The 18,018-nt window shown below is 44.7% G+C and overlaps 1 protein-coding gene across 1 annotated transcript in view; it reads right to left on the bottom strand.

The window, feature by feature from the left end:
* The window catches only part of LOC132406410 (segment polarity protein dishevelled homolog DVL-3), a 166,171-nt gene that overhangs the window by 8,352 nt on the left and 139,801 nt on the right, over positions 1–18,018 (bottom strand). The window contains exons 9-13 of the mRNA XM_059992051.1: positions 17,941–18,017; positions 9,166–9,233; positions 6,001–6,150; positions 4,222–4,353; positions 1,397–1,564 (exon numbers count right to left, since the gene is read on the bottom strand). Coding sequence (XP_059848034.1) covers positions 1,397–1,564; positions 4,222–4,353; positions 6,001–6,150; positions 9,166–9,233; positions 17,941–18,017 — 595 coding nt within the window. The remainder of the gene's footprint in view (positions 1–1,396; positions 1,565–4,221; positions 4,354–6,000; positions 6,151–9,165; positions 9,234–17,940; position 18,018) is intronic.

The raw sequence follows: 18,018 nt of genomic DNA, 5'->3' as shown, positions 1-18,018 counted from the left end.
TAACTCGAGAAAAGCGGCATAACGGACTTAAACATCGAAAACCAGTGAGTTGTTCGTTATGTCTCCCTGCTCGCTGGGAAAATGGAGACACCCCCTTCTCCCTTATTAGGGAAAGAGAGAACCTGTGGTATGTCAAATACCGGGTGAAACGCAAAGTCTCCGGAGTAACTGCAAGTTGTGTCTTTGCTCACGCTGGAGCGCTCGGCCGAGGCGCTGTTTTTGGCTGGTGGGGGGGAGGGGGTTTCGGTGCTTACTGCCGCTTACACGCTGGGGAGGCGGGGGGGAGGGGAGCTGGGGTGGAGACTTTGGGGTTCTAACATTCTTTGGGACACTTTTCTGTTTTCATGGATGGTTGCGAGGAAACAGCATTTCAGGAGGTATATAGTATACGTTTCTCTGACATTAAATTGAACCTTTGAACCTTTGGTTTCCGTCAATATTTCTGAATTTCATTAGGTCTGGGTGGTATTAATTAATTTTACATTCAGAGAGAATATGGAACAGTTCAGCACAAAAGCAAAACATTTGGACCCCAGTGTTGTGCTGAACTGATGCTAAATTAAACTGGTGCTAGAAACCAAACTAAGCGAATTCCTTCTACCTATTCTTCCACTCTCCGCACATTCAAAGTGCCTCTTCAATACCACGGTAGTGTAGCAGTTAGTGTACTGCTATTTCAGCGCCAACGACCAGCGTTCAATTCCGCCAGTGTCTGTAAGGAGTTTGTACATTCTCCCTGTGACCGTATGGGTTTCCTCCGGGTCCTCCACATCCTGAAACCTACGGGTTACGGTTAGTGCGTTGTGGCTAAGCCATGTTGTGCTGGAAGTGTGATGCCACTTACAAGATACCCCCAGCACAATCCTCATTGATTTAATTTGAATCAATATGATGCATTTGACTGTATTTTCGGGATTTCAATCTACATGTAACAAATAAAGCTCATCTTTATATCCTTTTCCCCTCCATCACTAACTCTGACAGCACATTCCTGGCACCCAGCACTCCCCGTGTAAAAAAAAACTTGCCCCTCACACCTCTTTTGATCTTGCCTCCCTCTCGCCTTAAAAGCACGGCCTCTTGTTATTTGACATTTCAAGACTGGGAAAAAAAGATACTGCCTGTCTACTGTTTCTACTGCCTTTCATAATCTTATAAACCTCCGCAAGATTTCTCATCAGCCTCCACCTCTCCAGAGAAAACAACCCAAGTCTGTCCACATGCTCCCTAATCCCGGTGAGCCTCTTCATTCATCCTGTAATGCAGGGGTTCCCAAGCTCGAGTCCACGGACCCCATGGTAAATGGTTGGGGTATGGGCATGAAAATGGTTAGTAACCACTGCTGTAATGGGATGCCTGACAAAGACAGTCTGTAATGATGAGGTGACCAACTCACTGCCACAGAGGTCCCCGAAGATGTAGTAACACTGCTCTGAGAAGGTGATTTTGTTCACGGTGTGTCGGATGTAGCCAGCTTTAAGCAAGTTGCTGGCGTATTTTCGGGCCTCTCGCCGGTCGGGAAAGCCCTCGACGTGATTGTAGAGCCAGTCGACGACATCAGAACCTGGAGAGATGTTAATGCATGGTAGTCAGTCAGTCAATCTCCATTTCTGAAACAATTAACCCATTAAGATCAGAATAATATGCAAATTTCCCCTTCAGTCAATTATCACAGAGAAAGTAAACACTTTTATCTGCATTTTTTACAGATAAATTTCTGTGCTTACAGGACAGACAGCTATTGGTTTTGATCACGCTGTTTTAGTTTGCAAGTAGTTAGAATGTAAATCAAATTTCATTAATTAATAATTGGCAGATTATTGTTGACTCCTCTTCCTCTGCTCTTTCAGGAAGATCTTTCCTGACCATAATGATTCAGTGTTTATAACGTTTTTAATGAAGATGTCAACTCAAAAAAGCAGCTTCAATATCTTTTCTGGGGTGAAAGGCATTAAGTATATTTTAAGAACATAAGAAATAGAAGCAGGAGTCAGCCATCTGGCCCATCGAGCCTGCCCTGCCATTAGATAAAATCATAGCTAATCTGGCCATGGACTCATCTCCACCTACCTGCCTTTTCACATAACCTTTAATTCCCCTACTGTGCAAAAATCTATCCAAGCTGGTCTTAAATATACTTACTGAGGTAACCTCCACTGCTTTAAACTAAAATATTTGTTGAAAAGTAAATTATTCAAAGATCAAAGTAAATTTATTATCAAAGTACATATACATTACCATATACTACCTTGAGATTCATTTTCTTGCAGGCATTTACAGGAAAAATATAAATACAATAGAATTTAACAAAAAAACTGTACATAAACAGATGAACACCAACCACCAATGTGCAAAAGAAGACAAAATGAGCAAATAACCAAATCAATACTGAGAACAAGAGTTGTAAAGACTTCTTGAAAGTGAGTCGGTGCATTTTAGAACCAGTTCAGAGTAGCGGGGTTTGAAGTTGTCCACGCCTGTTTAGGTGACTGATGGTGGAAGTGTAATAATTGATCCTGAACTTGGTGGTGTGGCATCGACATCCTGCGCGATGGTAGTAGTGAGCACAGCATGACCTGGGTGGTGGTAATCCTTGATGATGGATGTTGTTTCTCTTGTGGCAGCCCTTGATGTTAACGTGCTCAAGAGGGAAGGGTTTTGCCTGTGGCAGATTGAACTTTAGGCACCAATGTTTTCTTGTGCATATTGCAAACTGTACAAAAATCCGGCAATACTCAGCTGTTCAAAATGGACAAAAAAAACTTGAGTTTTAGTTAAGGAGTTTTCATCAAAAACGTAAGGAGTGGTGGTCTTCACCCAACCAATCACAGGCAGGTCGCTCCCCTCTATCAGTGGCATCTGCAGGAGGTGCTGCCTCAAAAGGGCAACGTCCATGTTGTTGGACGAATCACAGATGGTGATGAGTTAGTGTACAGGAATAAGATAGGTCACTCGGTTGAGTGGGGCCTCAAAAACATGCTTAGTGAAGAATTGTCTTGGATGTTCCTCTTGCGATTGCAGGGCCCTGCTGGATATTGGTAACGTAAAATACTGCAAATCTGTTTCCTTTGTTTATTGGTGAGACAGACTGCGTGGCCCCGTAGTGAGGTCTGGGCTTCAAGCCGCAGCCATCCTGGAGAGGAGACTCCAGAGGCAGCACAGCGCAGCGTCCGGGCGGGGTTGGGGGTCGACCCCTCCCATCGTTACTGCTCTCCAGTGTTCGCACAGTGGAATGACAAGCTAGACTGCATGTATGCGTGCATATATTCATCTATGGATTGCTGAAAACTGCTTGCTCTTGCTGATAACACCAACGCACCATCGATTTACAGGGCACTCAGGGACTCGGGCTATACATTTATTTTTGTGCAACTGTACGTTAACTGCTACCTTACACGTGCTATAGGTGCCTGGTACTATATATGAGTGTTGGTACAATGCTTTGTACCTTGGCCCCAGAGTAATGCTGTTTCGTTTGGTTGTATTCATGCGTATTCTTGTATGGTTGAATGACAATTAAACTGATAGTTGACTTCAAAGAGGGGAAGGATGGAGACCCTGCACCCGTCTCCGTTGGAGGTTAAGGAGTGTAGAGAATTAGCAGCTTTGAATTCCTGGACGTTAACATATCAGGTAACTTGCCTTTGGTCCCCAACAGACACACAGCTCTCACCTGTGTCTCCAAGTAGCTCTCTACATGCGACAGGGGCCACACCCCGGTACACCGCTTCGAACGGCAGGCTGAACCACGTGAGGGGTAGCTGGCCGCCTCATACAACAATCAGATAGGATGCAAAGTCAGTTTTAGCAGACCTGGCTGATGAGATCTACAGCGAGATCCAGCTGCCAGGAAGGTGGATCTGTAACGCTCCATGGAGAGCGAAGGGCATGACAAGGCACAGAAGACGTCATGTCATCCACTGCAGCCAAGCAAGACCCCAGTTTGTGATGCTTGTTCATACCACCAGACCTGGACTTCTGAGGCTGAGACAGTGGAACTATCCCAGTGCAATGGCTCTTCCCACACAGGTTTCCTGTCATCAGCAGACATGATGGACAACCACCAACAACTTATTTTTGTAATTTATAGTAGCTTTATGTCTTTGCACCTTACTACTGATGTACAACAACCAACTTCATGGCACATCGGTCAGTGATAATAAATTTGATTTTGACTCTAATCTACACAGTTAACTGGCTCACTGGCTGGGTTACACGTACCAATGAAAGCGTTTGGGATTGTTATTTTAAGCCACATCCGGTCTCGAACTTCCAGGCCTGATTCCGGAGATGCCATCGCCTTGACGATGGTGACGATGTCACTGTGAATCGATAGATGGAAATCATCGAAGCCTGCAGGATGAATAAGTACATGAATCAAATTCTTGCTGATGTGGGCTCTGGTGTAAGAGACAGGACATCATTTAAAGCCTTTGCCACCAGCTGACAGGATTGTCCACACACCCAAACCAATGCTACAAATGTCACCCTGAATGCAGCAAACAAATTCAGCAGATGCTGGTAACACAGAGCAACACACAAAAAGTGCTGGAGGAACTCTGCAGGTCAGGCAGCGTCTATGGAGAGGAATAAACAGTTGACGTTTCGGGCCAAGACTCTTCTTCAGTCTTGGTTCAAACCGCCGACTGTTTATTTCATTTCCATTGAAGCTGCCTCACCAGCTGAGTTCCTCCAACATTTGTGTGGAGTGCTTGGAATAGTTGATTATTTATTTATTTATATATACAGCCAGGAACAGGCCCTTCCAGCCACCCACTAATTTAACTCCAGCCTAATTGTTGGCGTGTGGCCAAGTGGTTAACGCGTTGGTCTAGTGATCTGAAGATCACTAGTTCGAGCTTCAGCTAAGGCAGCGTGTTGTGTCCTTGAGCAAGGCACTTAACTACACATTGCTCTGCGACGACACTGGTGCCAAGCTATATGGGTCCTAATGTCCTTCCCTTGGACAACGTCGGTGGTATGGAGACGGGAAACTTGATGCATGGGCAACTGCCGGTCTCCCATACAACCCTACCCAGGCCTGCGCCCTGGAAACTTTCCAAGGCGCAAATCCATTATCTCTCAAGACTAACGGATGCTTATAATTATAGGACAATTTACAATAACCAATTAACCTACTAACCAGTGTGGGAGGAAACCAGAGCACCCAGAAGAAACCCATGCATCATGGGGAGACCGTTCAAACTCCTTACAGACGGTACCAGAGTTGAACTCCAAACTCCAGTGCCCTGGGCTGTAATAGCGTGGCGCTAACCACTACACCACCCATTGCTTTGAGACTAAGAAGAGATTTTTGGCTTGATTAGTTTAAGGAAGACCATCTATTCTGGAGTTTTGACACTATCCTTGGCTGAGCTTGAGAGAGATTTCTTGTCTCAGACCTATGATAGTGAGGAGAGTTGAACTATCAATGGGTCACTAGATTCCTAGATGTACCCAAGAGGTCCTACATGTCCCTGAAGTACCTTTCCTTACCAACACCCCTGGCAGTGCACTCATCACTCTGTACAAAAAACCTACCTGACACCCTTCCCCCACACATTCCTTTAAAGTTATGCCCCCTTGTATTAGTCATTCCACCCTGGGGGGAAAGCCTATGGCCATCCACTCAATCTGTGCCTCATCATCTTGTACACCTCTACCAAGCTGTCACTTATCCTCCTTCGCTCCAAAGGTCGTGGGTATGCTATGCTGGTCGGAATTGATGGCCAACTTGCAGGCAGCCCCACCCCACCAATCCACTTGCACATCCTTACGCTGCGTTGTTTGCTAATGCAAACGGAGCATTTCACCACATGTTGTATAACATAATCTTTCTATTCTTGTGGCGCGAAATGCATTGTAACTTCCGGGTGAACTCAGGCAAGCACACGCGTGCGCAGACACATGCAAACAATAAGCTGGGCAGCTCGGCGATTTGAGAGCCGTGCTGCGTAACGCCAGGCACGCGATCAATGGCGACGTGCAGATGGGACTTACGTTCGGTTTCTGGGATGGAGCTGGTGATGGAGGAGCTGGTGGAAGTAATGGTGCTCATGGACGGACTCATACCGTAGGGCTGATAGGCTCCCGTCATGGCTGCAGTGTGCGAAACCCAGGCTGCCGGATCAATTGGGCGGATGGGCTCACCTGAAGGAAGCAAGCAGATGTTAGTTCAGTCACCGAATCTGACAGCTTGGAAACAGGCCTTTCAGCTCAACTCACCCGTGCCGACCAATATTCCCATCTAAACTAGGCCCATTTGTCCGTGTTAGGCCCCTATCCCTTTTAAACCGTTCCTATCCATGTACCTGTCCAAGTACATTTTAAATGCCATTAATATACCTGCCTCAACCATTCCCTGATTTCCCGCCAGTGCTGCCCTCTAGTGTTTACTCAGTGGAAGACAAGCTAGACTACATTCATCTAATACACCATGAGGAACTGCTGCATGCTTGTTCCTACAGAAACTTAACTGCAGGACAAAATCCCATGCAACGTCAATCTTCAGGCCATGACACTCAGGGACTTGGTCTATATATTTCTTTTTGTGTGACTGGGTGAAGACATTGTCCCTCGGGTTCCCATGAAATCTCTCCCCTCTCACCCTAAACATATGCCCCCCTAGCAAGTTTTTACAGAGTGCACGGTAGAGAGCATTGTGACTGGTCACAACACAGTCTGATATGGAGGCTCCAGTGTACAGTTTCACAAGAGGCTGCAGAGGGCTGTAGACTTGGCCAGCTCCGTCATGGGCATAAGCCTCCCCACCATTGAGGACATCTTCACAACGCAGTGCTTCAAGAGGGCAGAACCCTTACCATCTGCAATGTGCCCTCTTCTAATTACTACCATCAGGAAAAGGTACAGAAGCCAGAAGGCACAAACTCAATGATTCAGACACAGCTCCTTCCCCTCTGCCATCTGATTTCTGAACAATCCATGAACACTTGAACACTACTTCATTATGTCTTTTAATTTTTTTTGTTGAAAATTATAGCAATTTTCTATGTTTTGCACAGTCCTGCTGGCACAAAACAACAAATTTCAAGATATTCAGTACACTGGTGATAATAAATCCGATTCTGATTGGTTTCCCTGGGAAAAGCCCATGACCATCCACCTTATCTGTGTCTCTCATGATATTATAAGGTCATATGTTCTCCAGAATTACATCAAAACCTCTTTGGCTGTATCACCCAAACCAGAAAGGCCACAAGGGCAGCACATACATTGATTTGAAAAGGATACCAGACCATTTGTATACAAAATTATCAGCAATGATAGGGTTATCCGGTATAGATAGGGTTAATCGGAGAAGGCAGGAGAATGAGGTTGAGAGGGAAATGGATCAGCCCTGATGAAATGGCAGAGCAGGTGCGATGAGCTGAATAGCCAAATTCTACTCTTAAGTCTTATGTTCTAGGGTAAAGGGAGAAATGTTTAAGGGGAACATGAAAGGGAACTTCTTCACTCAAGAGGTGGGTGAGAGACAGGAACAAGAAGTGGTGGATGAGGGTTTGATTGGATCATTTGAGAGAAGTTTGAATGAGTACATGGATGGGAGGGGTCTGGAGGACCAAGGTCTGGGTACTAGGCAGTTTAAATGTTTGATATGAAGTACAAGGGCTAAAGGGCTGTTTCTGTGCTGTGACTCCACTTCTCCTTCCATAACTGTGTTTATATTGCCCTTTCACAAGATGTATCCCAGCTCACAGCTCTAGAAAATTCCCCATTTTCTCTTCATCTTTTTTTATTATGACGGATCTGTCCGTCAGTTTGAGACAAAAATTTCAATTCCACGCCTTATTGTCTAAGCCAGTCTTATTGCGGCTGGACCTCCCTATCACTGCTGTGCTCCAGCCCCACCTGGTGGCAGGAGGGTTAGACGACAGCATGAGAACTTTACATCGTTCACTCTTACAGGAGAGTTTGTAATGGAAAACAAACATCCCCAGAAACAAAAACTGCTGACGGTACCTGAACAGTTGGTAGTGTAGAAGCCTGTGAAAAATCACAGGGGATCCTGCTTATCTAGTTATAGGAGCTGAGGACTGACAAATGGGGTATGTTAGCATCGCGGTATGCACAACACTTTAAAGTGCCAGTGATCAGTGATTGGGGTTCAATTGCCACCGCTGTGTGTACATTCTCCCAGTGATGGCATGGCTTTCCTCTCACATTCCAAGGATGTTTGGCTGGTAAGTTTTGGACATGCTGTGCTGGTGTGGGAAACTTGCAGAGAGCACACAGCACATTTGAGAAGCAAACGAAATATTCCACAGTAATTTCTGATGCACATTTGACAAACAAAGCAAATCTTTAACGAGCTGTGCACATCCAGATAAATGTGAGATATTGCACTTAAGGAGATGAAACCAGGGTAGGACTTGTTCAGGAAAGAGTACTGTGAATCAGAGGGGCGACAGAGTGCAAGTTCACCGAAAGCATCATTACAGGTAGATCGGTGTTGAAGAAAGTGTCCGGCACACTGGTCGGGGCACAGAGTGTAGCAGTTGGAAAGTTATGTTACAGGTATATCCAGCACTGGTGAGGCTTCAGTTGGAATAGTATGTACAGTTTTGGTCACCCTGTTATAGGAAATGTGTTAGTAAACTAGAAAAGAGTAAAGATGTACCAGGATGCAGCCTGGACTTGGGGGCCTGAGTTATAAGGAGAGGATGTGTAGACTAGAACATTATTCCCTGGAATGTAGGAGATTGAGAAATGACGAGACAGGGGTTCCGAGTAGTAGACAGGGTGAAAACACACAGTACTTTTCCCACGGAGTGGCTGGTAAAATGAGAGGGCACAGGGTTAAAACCTGATGCTTAAAGGTAACATCAGCAGCAACTTCTTCACACGAAGGGTAGTGCGTATTGGAGTGAGATGTCAGAAATAGCAGCTGAGGCGGGCACACTGGCAACAATCACAAGCCATTTTGATGGATAGGAGAGGGTCAGACAGCTCGGGGCCAAACGCCGGCAGACGGGACCGTGCTCACTGAGCAACAGTCAGCACGGGTGAGCTGGGCTGAAGGTCCCGATTCCATGCTGCAAATTCTACAACACCCGATAAGAGATGGTAAATCCCATTCCATCCTCTTTTGTCCCATGTTTTATACAAATATTTTTCTTCAACCTACAACCTCTGGAAAGGACTTACTTCTGGGAAGTGTGAAACAGGCGCGAGGAGTGGGGTCCCAGCACTTGGCGACAGTCAGTGTGATAGGCCTGAGAGAGAGAACACAAAAGAACTTAGAACTTCCGCAAACCTTGATCTCTGTGTCTACCCACACTGTACTTTCAGTGTAGCCGTTAAACTAGATTCTACATTGTTACTGTTTTACCTCTTGTTACCTCAATGTATTGTGTAATGATCTGACCTGTATAAACAGAATACAAGACAGGTTCTTCACTGTATCTCAGTACAGACAGTAATAATAAACAAATCCCAATTCCAACTGCACAAGAAAATACTTCAAGTATTGTGTTCAGTTCAGGTCACCTTGATAAAGGAAGGATGTGGAAGCTTTAGAGAGGGTGCAGAGGACATTTATCAGAGTGCTGCCTAGATTAGAGAGCATGTCTAGTGAGGCTAGGCTGAGTGAGCTGGGCTTCACTTCTTGGAATGAAGGAGGATGAGAGGTGACTTGATAGAGGTGTATAAGATGATAGAAGGCACAGATAGAGTAGACATCCAGCCTTTTTCCCAAGCAAAAATGGCTAATACAAGATGGCATAACTTTAAGATGATTGAAGGGATGTCAGAGGTAGATATTTAGGTAGTAGTTAGTGGATGTATACAATACCAGGGGTGATAGCAGAGGCAAATACATTAAGGACATTTAAGAGACCTTTAGAAAGACACATTATCATCGTCATCATGTGCCTTGTCATAAGACCTAAGTGATAATGGTCTTCCGTGACCATGATTGCTCTTGGCAAATTACTTTTTTATTTTTATTTTTTTTTTTTACAGAAGTAGTTTTCCATTGCCTTCTACTGGGCTGTGCCTTTACAAGACAGGTGACCCCAACCATTATCAATGCTCTTCAGAGATTGTCTGCCTGGTGTCAGTGGTCACATGACCAGAAGGTGATGTGCAGCAGCCACCATATGACCTTGTCATGTGCTACACCTTGCCCAAGGGTGACCTGGAGGCGAGCGGAGGGAAGGAGCGCCTTATATCTCCTTTGGTAGAGACATAAATCTGCCCACGATAGGCACATGGATGAAAAAATAGGAAGGGCTATGTGGGGCAGAAGGATTAGATTGAACCTGGAGTAGGTTCAAACAGCAGCAAACAGTAGCATGGATATTGGGTGCAAGTTGAATAGGGAGTTAACATTGGCATGTGGCAAAGGTAATGTCGCAGTAGTTATGGGGGATTTCAACATGCAGGTGAACTGGGAGAATCAGGTTGGTGCTGGACCCCAGGATAGGGGGTTTGTAGAGTGCCTACGGGATACAGTCTTGGAACAGCTTGTACGAGAGCCGACCAGGGACAAGACTATTCTGGATTTAGTCTTGTGTAATGAACAGGATTTGATAAGCGATCTCACAGTAAAGGAGCCATTAGGAGGTAGTGATCACAATATGATAAGTTTTTATCTGCAATTTGAGAAGGATAAGGGCTGCTTGGGGGTGTCAGTGTTGAAGATGAACAGGGGAAACTATGGAGCCATGAGGGAGGAGCTGGCCAAAGTTGACTGGACGGATAGCCTAGCAGAAAAGACAGTGGAACAGCAATGACAGATATTCTTGGGAATAATGCACAAGGTGCAAAATCAGTTCATCCCCCAGAGAAGGAAGGATTCAAAGGGGGGAAAGGGGCCACAGTGGTTGACAAAGGAAGTCAGAGATTGCATAGCATTAAAAAAAGGGAAATATGATAGAGCTAAGGTGAGTGGGAGGACAGATGATTGGGAAGTTTTTAAGAAACAACAGAACTTAACTGAAAAGACAATAAGGGGAGAAAAAATGAGGTACGAAAGCAAGCTAGCCAGGAATATAAAGGAAGATAGCAAAAGCTTTTTTAGGTATGTGAAGAGAAAGAAGACAGTTAAGAACAATGTTGGGCCCTTGAAGAATGAATTGGGTGAAATTATGGGAAACAGAGAAATGGCAGAAGAATTTAATGAGTACTTTAGATCTGTTTTCACTAAAGAAGACACGAACAATCTCCCAGATGTATGGATGGGCCAAGGACATAGGGCAGAGGTCGGCAACCTGCGGCTCTTTCATCTCTGTGATGCGGCTCCCCGTGGTTTGTTAGCTTTTGAAATGTAATTCGAAATTTGAAGATTATGGTGATCTTGTACAATCTGAAAACTTTGTGGAGACACCATTTCCTGGCACATCCGAACCGGCTCACAATTAGCCACCGTTCCGGCTAAGGGAAATAGCCTACGGGGGTTTGTGAGTACGTGTCTTTTGGAGCATCCGCGCCCACGGGGACGGGTTGAGGGAGGCTTTAAAGCAAGGCTGTTTAGTTCGAATAAAGTTACCTTTGACTGCAGTCTTTATTTTAGCGCTGCGTGTAGCACACCGCTACAACGTGTTTTTTTATCGCTAGTAATATACATCACAACTGCCAATGCCTGACACCCGCCAGTGCGCGCTTTCTTTTAATTTTTCGATCGAAGGTAGGCTAACTATGGAGTAACCTTCAACCCAACGTCTTTTTTTCGGAGTTCAAAATGTTTTTGTTGCATGCAGAAATGTAATTTCGTTTTCTCTGCAGGAGTTCATCAATTTCATAAATGCAACACATAATAGTTTGTTTATACATAGCATAAAGCCAAAAAAACCCCGTTGTATGCAGTGTTATTTCATTTTGTGGCTCCCAGTGTTTTCTTTTCTGTGGGAAATGGGTCCATATTGGCTCTTTCAGTGGTAAACGTTGCCGACCCCTGACATAGGGTAACAGAGGAAATGAAACAGATTGACATTCGGAAGGAAACAGCGATGAGAAGACTGATGGGACTGAAGGCTGACAAATCCCCAGGTCCAGATGGTCTGCAGCCTAGGGTACTAAAGGAGGTGGCCCTGGAAATTACGGATGCATTGGTAATCATTTTCCAATGTTCCTTAGATTCAGGATCAGTTCCTGAGGATTGGAGAATGGCTAGTGTTATCCCACTTTTTAAAAAAGGAGGGAGGGAGAAAACAGAGAACTATCGACCTGTCAGCCTAACATCGGTGGTGGGAAAGATGCAAGAGTCCATTATTAAGGATGAAATAGTGGCATATCTAGATAGCAGTGATAGGATTGGGCCGAGCCAGCATGGATTCACCAAGGGTAAATCATGCTTGACTAATCTGTTGGAGTTTTTCGAGGATGTAACCAGGAAGTTAGACAGGGGAGATCCGGAGGATTAGTGTACCTCGATTTTCAGAAGGCATTTGATAAGGTCCCACATAGGAGATTGGTGGGTAAAATCAAAGCTCAGGGCATCGGGGGGGAAGGCATTGACATGGGTAGAAAACTGGTTGGCAGATAGAAAACAAAGGGTAGCGGTGAATGGGTGTTTCTCTGAATGGCAGGTGGTGACTAGTGGGGTGCCACAGGGCTCGGTATTGGGACCATAGCTGTTTACCATTTACGTTAACAATTTGGATGAAGGCATAAAAAATAACGTCAGCAAATTTGCTGATGATACTAAGTTGGGTGGCAGTGTAACATGTGATGAGGATGTTAGGAGAATTCAGGGTGACTTGGATAGGCTGGGTGAATGGGCAGATACTTGGCAGATGGCATTTAATATGAATAAGTGTGAGGTTATGCACTTTGGGAGTAAGAACAGGAAGGCAGATTATTATCTGAACGGTGTAGAGTTGGGTAAGGGAGAAATACAAAGAGATCTCGGAGTCCTTGTTCATCAGTCACTGATGGTAAATGAGCAAATGCAGCAGGCAGTGAAGAAGGCTAATGGAATGTTGGCCTTTATTACAAAGGGAATTGAGTACAAGAGTAAGGAAATCCTCTTGCATTTGTACAGAGCCTTGGTGAGACCACACCTGGAGTATTGTGTACAGTTTTGGTCTCCAGGGTTAAGGAAGGACATCCCGGCTGTAGAGGAAGTGCAGCGTAGATTCACGAGGTTAATTCCTGGGATGTCTGGACAGTATTACGCAGAAAGATTAGAGAGACTGGGCTTGTACGCGCTGGAATTAAGGAGATTGAGAGGGGATCTGATTGAAACATATAAGATTACTAAGGGATTGGACAAGATAGAGGCAGGAAATATGTTCCAGATGCTGGGAGAGTCCAGTACCAGAGGGCATGGTTTGAGAATAAGGGGTAGATCATTTAGGACAGAGTTAAGGAAAAACATCTTCTCCCAGAGAGTTGTGGGGGTCTGGAATGCACTGCCTCGGAAGGTAGTGGAGGCCAATTCTCTGTATCTTATGGATAGGGGAATCAAGGGATATGGGGACAAGGCAGGAACCGGGTATTGATAGTAATTGATCAGCCATGATCTCAAAATGGTGGTGCAGTCTTGAAGGGCCGAATGGTCTACTTCTGCACCTATTGTCTATTGTCTATAGGTTAGAAGATTGGCACAACATTATAGCCCAAAGGGGCTATATTGTACTGTACTGTTTTTATGTACTAAATAAACTATTAAAAATTCCAGAAGCTAGAGAGATAAGTGAGACAAAATTATTTCAGCATCTGTTCCTGATGTATACTATAGCACCGGGCTGCGTTAAAACAAAATGAGCAATGTGAATCCGATGTAACGGAGGCAGACTCACACCCATTCTCTCCCTCTCTGAAGACTGCTCAAAGAATCATTTTATAGTCCCTTTATAAACTGTTGAACACGTCACAGTGCCTTACAATCCCTGGAGCAATTAGAATATAATCCTTGTGATGTCGGAAGTGACTCAGCTATGTCGTGAACGAGGTTCAGGAAGTTATTACACTTCGGCCATCAACCTTGATGTTGTAAAGAGGAAGTAATCCAAAGCAGCAATGGTAAGGTTATACTTTAACTGGTGTAGACCTAGCAATCAATATTAGGGTGATATGGGAGAACTTTCTACATTTCCTCAGGATTGTATCACATGACCTATCAAGCTTGCTTTCTGGTCTCACCCAGTACGTCACTAAGAGACTAGACAGAAGAAACAGCAGATGCTGGAATCTGCAGCAAAACCCAATCTGCTAGAGGAGCTGCAGTTGTGGTTATGTGATTAACAGGATCAGAAAATTTGTGGATAACACCAAGACTGGGGGTGCAGTGGACAGTGAGGAAGGTTATCATGGCTTGCAGAGGGGTCTGCGTCAGCTGGAAAAATGGGCTGAAATTTGGCAGAACAAATTTAATGCAATTACGAGGTGTTGCACTTTGGTAGGCTTAACCAGGGTAGGTTTTACACAGTGAATGGCAGGGCACTGAGGAGTGTGGTAGCTCAAAGGGATCTGGGAATACTGGTACATAATTAATTGCAAATGGCATCACAGCCGGATAGATCGTAAAGAAAGCTATTGGCACACTGGCCTTCATAAATCAAAGTATTGAGTACAGAAGATGGGATGTTATGTTGAGGTTGTATGAGGCGTTGGTGAGGCCTAATTTGGAGTAATGTGTGCAGTTTTGGTCACCTACCTACAGGAAAGATGAAACCAAGGTTGTCAAAATGCAGAGAAAATTTACAAGATGTTGCCAGGTCTGGAGGACCTGAGTTATAAGGATAGATTGAATAGGCTAGGACTATATTATTTAGAACATAAAAGATTGAAAGGAGATTTGATAGAGCAGGGGTGTCAAACTCATTTTAGGTCATGGGCCAGATTGGGCAAAATGCAACTTCATGCGGGCCGGAACAGTTGTGCATGCATGAACGCATGCACGTGTGCTCCCACAGCTTTCGTTGCCTTCATTTTTTCAACCTGCTCTCATGTGTCTCAGTCTCTGCTATAACTACAAAGTGTTTCACTTTATGAATTTAATTTCTTATGAAATTATGAAATTCTTTATGAATTTCTTATGAAATTCATAAAGAAGATTGCCTAGCAAGCATTATTTTTATGATTGGTACTAATTTACAGTCGTAGGCTACAAGAAAGTTGTGATGAGAGAGAAAAAAAAAACGATGCTATTTTGGCTGATTGTTTTGGCAGCCACACCCTTTCCATTAATAAACCATTTGAAATCGAACACTAGCAGACACAAATGCAGACCTAAAGAGACAAATTGTAAATGTGGGCTACACAACTGCACCTAATTTTTACTAGCCTGCTTCCAGCAGACAATGAACACAGTTAGCCTCAAATTTTTATTGAAGTGATCACATTTACAATATCAGAATAGTCAGAAAATGAATAAATCACATTATGACACTCAATATTCCGTAACGCATTTTGCTTACATGTCGCAGTGCACCGAACAGTGTCACTCATTTTTCACTTGCTGCTTCCAGACACCTGACATCTGTTGGCTTTAACCAGCCTGTCAACATCAGGGACCAGTTTCTGGGCAGTTGTGATTTTCATAATATCATTTAGATGTCTGTGTGTCAGCTGCGAGTGCAGTTTGGATTTGTTAATGTTCATTATGGAGAACACCTGCTCAGAGATATGTTGTCCCGAACATGCAAAGGATCTTTGAGGCAAAGTCTGTCATCTTAGGGTACATCGGTTCCAGGTATTGATAGAATGAGTCCAGACCCACAGTCTCAAATTTATATTTCAAAGCCGGGTTACACTGAATTTCAATTAGTTCTATTTGGAGTTCCTCTGCAACATCTGATGCTGCGTTGACGGCAAACGGCGAGCAAAATAGTGAGAATTCCTTCTCGAGCTGAGTGAAGACTTGGAAACGATTCTGAAACTCACTTTTCAGCTGTGATATTTTGTCCTTGTACCTGTCCATGTTGTCATTACTCCCATGAGCAACACTCACAGACTGCAAAGAGGGGAAATGAGCCGGGTTGCTCCGGGATAGTTGCATCTCCCACAGGCCTAATTTAGTTTGAAAGGCACGAATGCTGTCGTAGTATTCCGTAACAAGTTTGTTGCGGCCTTGCATGTTAACATTAAGCACACTTAAGTGCTCTGTTATATCCACCAAAAATGCAAGATCATGAAGCCAGTCTGGGTCATCCAACTCTGCCACTGGCTTCCCTTCCTCGTTTCTGAGTAGTCCAATTTCTGCACGTAATTGAACACAACGTTTGAGCACAACCCCTCTGCTCAACCAGCAGACTTCAGTGTGGTAGGGTCGCCGTGTCCAATATTGCTTTCAGATAAGAGTGTCAAATTGCCGATGGTTGAGTCCCTTGGCTCTAATAAAATTAACTATTTTGATCCATGACATCATCCACTTTCAGGCTCCTGCTACATAACGCCTCTTGGTGTATAATACCATGAAAATTCCAGAATTCCTGCTCTGGATTCTCTGTTTGAACTTGGTCTCTGAGTTTCGCAACAACACCTGCCTTTTTCCCGACCATGGATGGTGCGCCATCTGTTGCCAGGGTGACTCCAGTCTACCCCCAGTCTGTCCAAGGCCTGGACGAGGCTGGAGAAAACATCGTTCGCCGTTGTGGTGTTTGTCATGGGCACCATCTCCACTAACTCCTCGGTGACAGTCAAAGATGCATCAACACCACGAATAAATATTCCCAATTGAGCTACATCAGTCACATCGGTGCTCTCATCAATTGCAAATAGACAAGGCAATAAATGACTTCACTTTGTCTTTTAGCTGACTTGTTCAAATCTCCTGCAAGGTCCCCAATTCTCTCTGCCACAGTATTTGTTGACAAGCTGATATTACCAAAAGCCTGTCTCTTCTCAGGGCGCACCAGCTCAGCCGCCGTCAGCATGCGTGCTTTGATGAACTCCCCCTCGGAGTATGGCTTCGATGCAGCAGTTATTTTGTTGGCAATAATGTAGCTGGCCTTGACAGCTCCATCACGAGTCTCTTGATTTTGGTGAACACTGATTGCTGTTTATTCAGAGCTGCTTCAAGCTCGTTTACCTTCTGCGTTCTGAGTCGTCCTGCGTACTTGTCATATTTTTCTCCGCGTGACGTCTCATAGTGTCGTTTGATATTTATGCCACACCCACTTGTTGCGAGTATATCAGACACACAGGTTTGCCATTGACCTCACAGAAGTAAAAATGATCTTTCCAATTACCGTTGAATATCCGACCTTCGATGTCTACTTTTTTCTTGGAAAACATTCTCAGTTCTTGCTGCAGGTGTTACTTACCCGAGTACTCTGTGTGTTTATACTGTTTCTGATGACGTACGTGGGGCCCTAGTGGTCTTCAGTGCAGGGTGGATGGTGCTTATGCACAGCGGGTGATTAACTGCCGCCTACTTTACGGCTGCCGTACAGATACATAATAAATGGTCCTGAATATACTCTTCTCCCCCCAAATCATCTTGCAGGCCGGGTTGGACCCCTTCACGGGCCAGTAGTTTGACACCCCTGTGACAGAGGCATACAAAATTATGAGGGGTATAGATAAGGTAAATGCAAGCAGGGTTTCCACTGAGGCTGGGTGGGACTACAACCAGGAGTCATGGGTTGTGGGTGAAAGGAGAGGTTTAAGGGAAACATGAGGGGAAATTTCTTCACTCAGAGGGTCCTGAGAGTGTGGAATGAGCTGCCAACACAAGTAGTTTACGTGAGCTCGATTTCAACGTAGGACAGGTTTGGACAGAGAGCATGGATATGGAAGGGTATGGTCCCATTGCAGGTCGAGCACCATCTGTTGTCAGGAGGTGTGGCAGGGGGTGATGTGGTGTAAGGAATTATCAATGCAGGGATTTGACCTAAAACATTAACAGTCCCTCTCCTCCCACAGATGCTGCTCAACCACTGGGAAACTTTGGCTGGATTATATGGGGCTTGAACCCATGATCTTCATACTCGAATATGTCTACAACAGAATCACGAAGGGAAACTCTCTTACCCGGGCTTGTGCACAATCTCCCTCAGAACCCGGACTGCGTCATCATTACTCATATTCTCAAAGTTGATGTCATTAACC

Source organism: Hypanus sabinus, chromosome 2 (genome assembly GCF_030144855.1).
Source record: "Hypanus sabinus isolate sHypSab1 chromosome 2, sHypSab1.hap1, whole genome shotgun sequence".
NCBI lineage: Eukaryota > Metazoa > Chordata > Chondrichthyes > Myliobatiformes > Dasyatidae > Hypanus > Hypanus sabinus.
The sequence above is the reverse complement of the archived record's forward strand: the minus strand, read 5'-3'. Positions and strand labels throughout refer to the sequence as shown.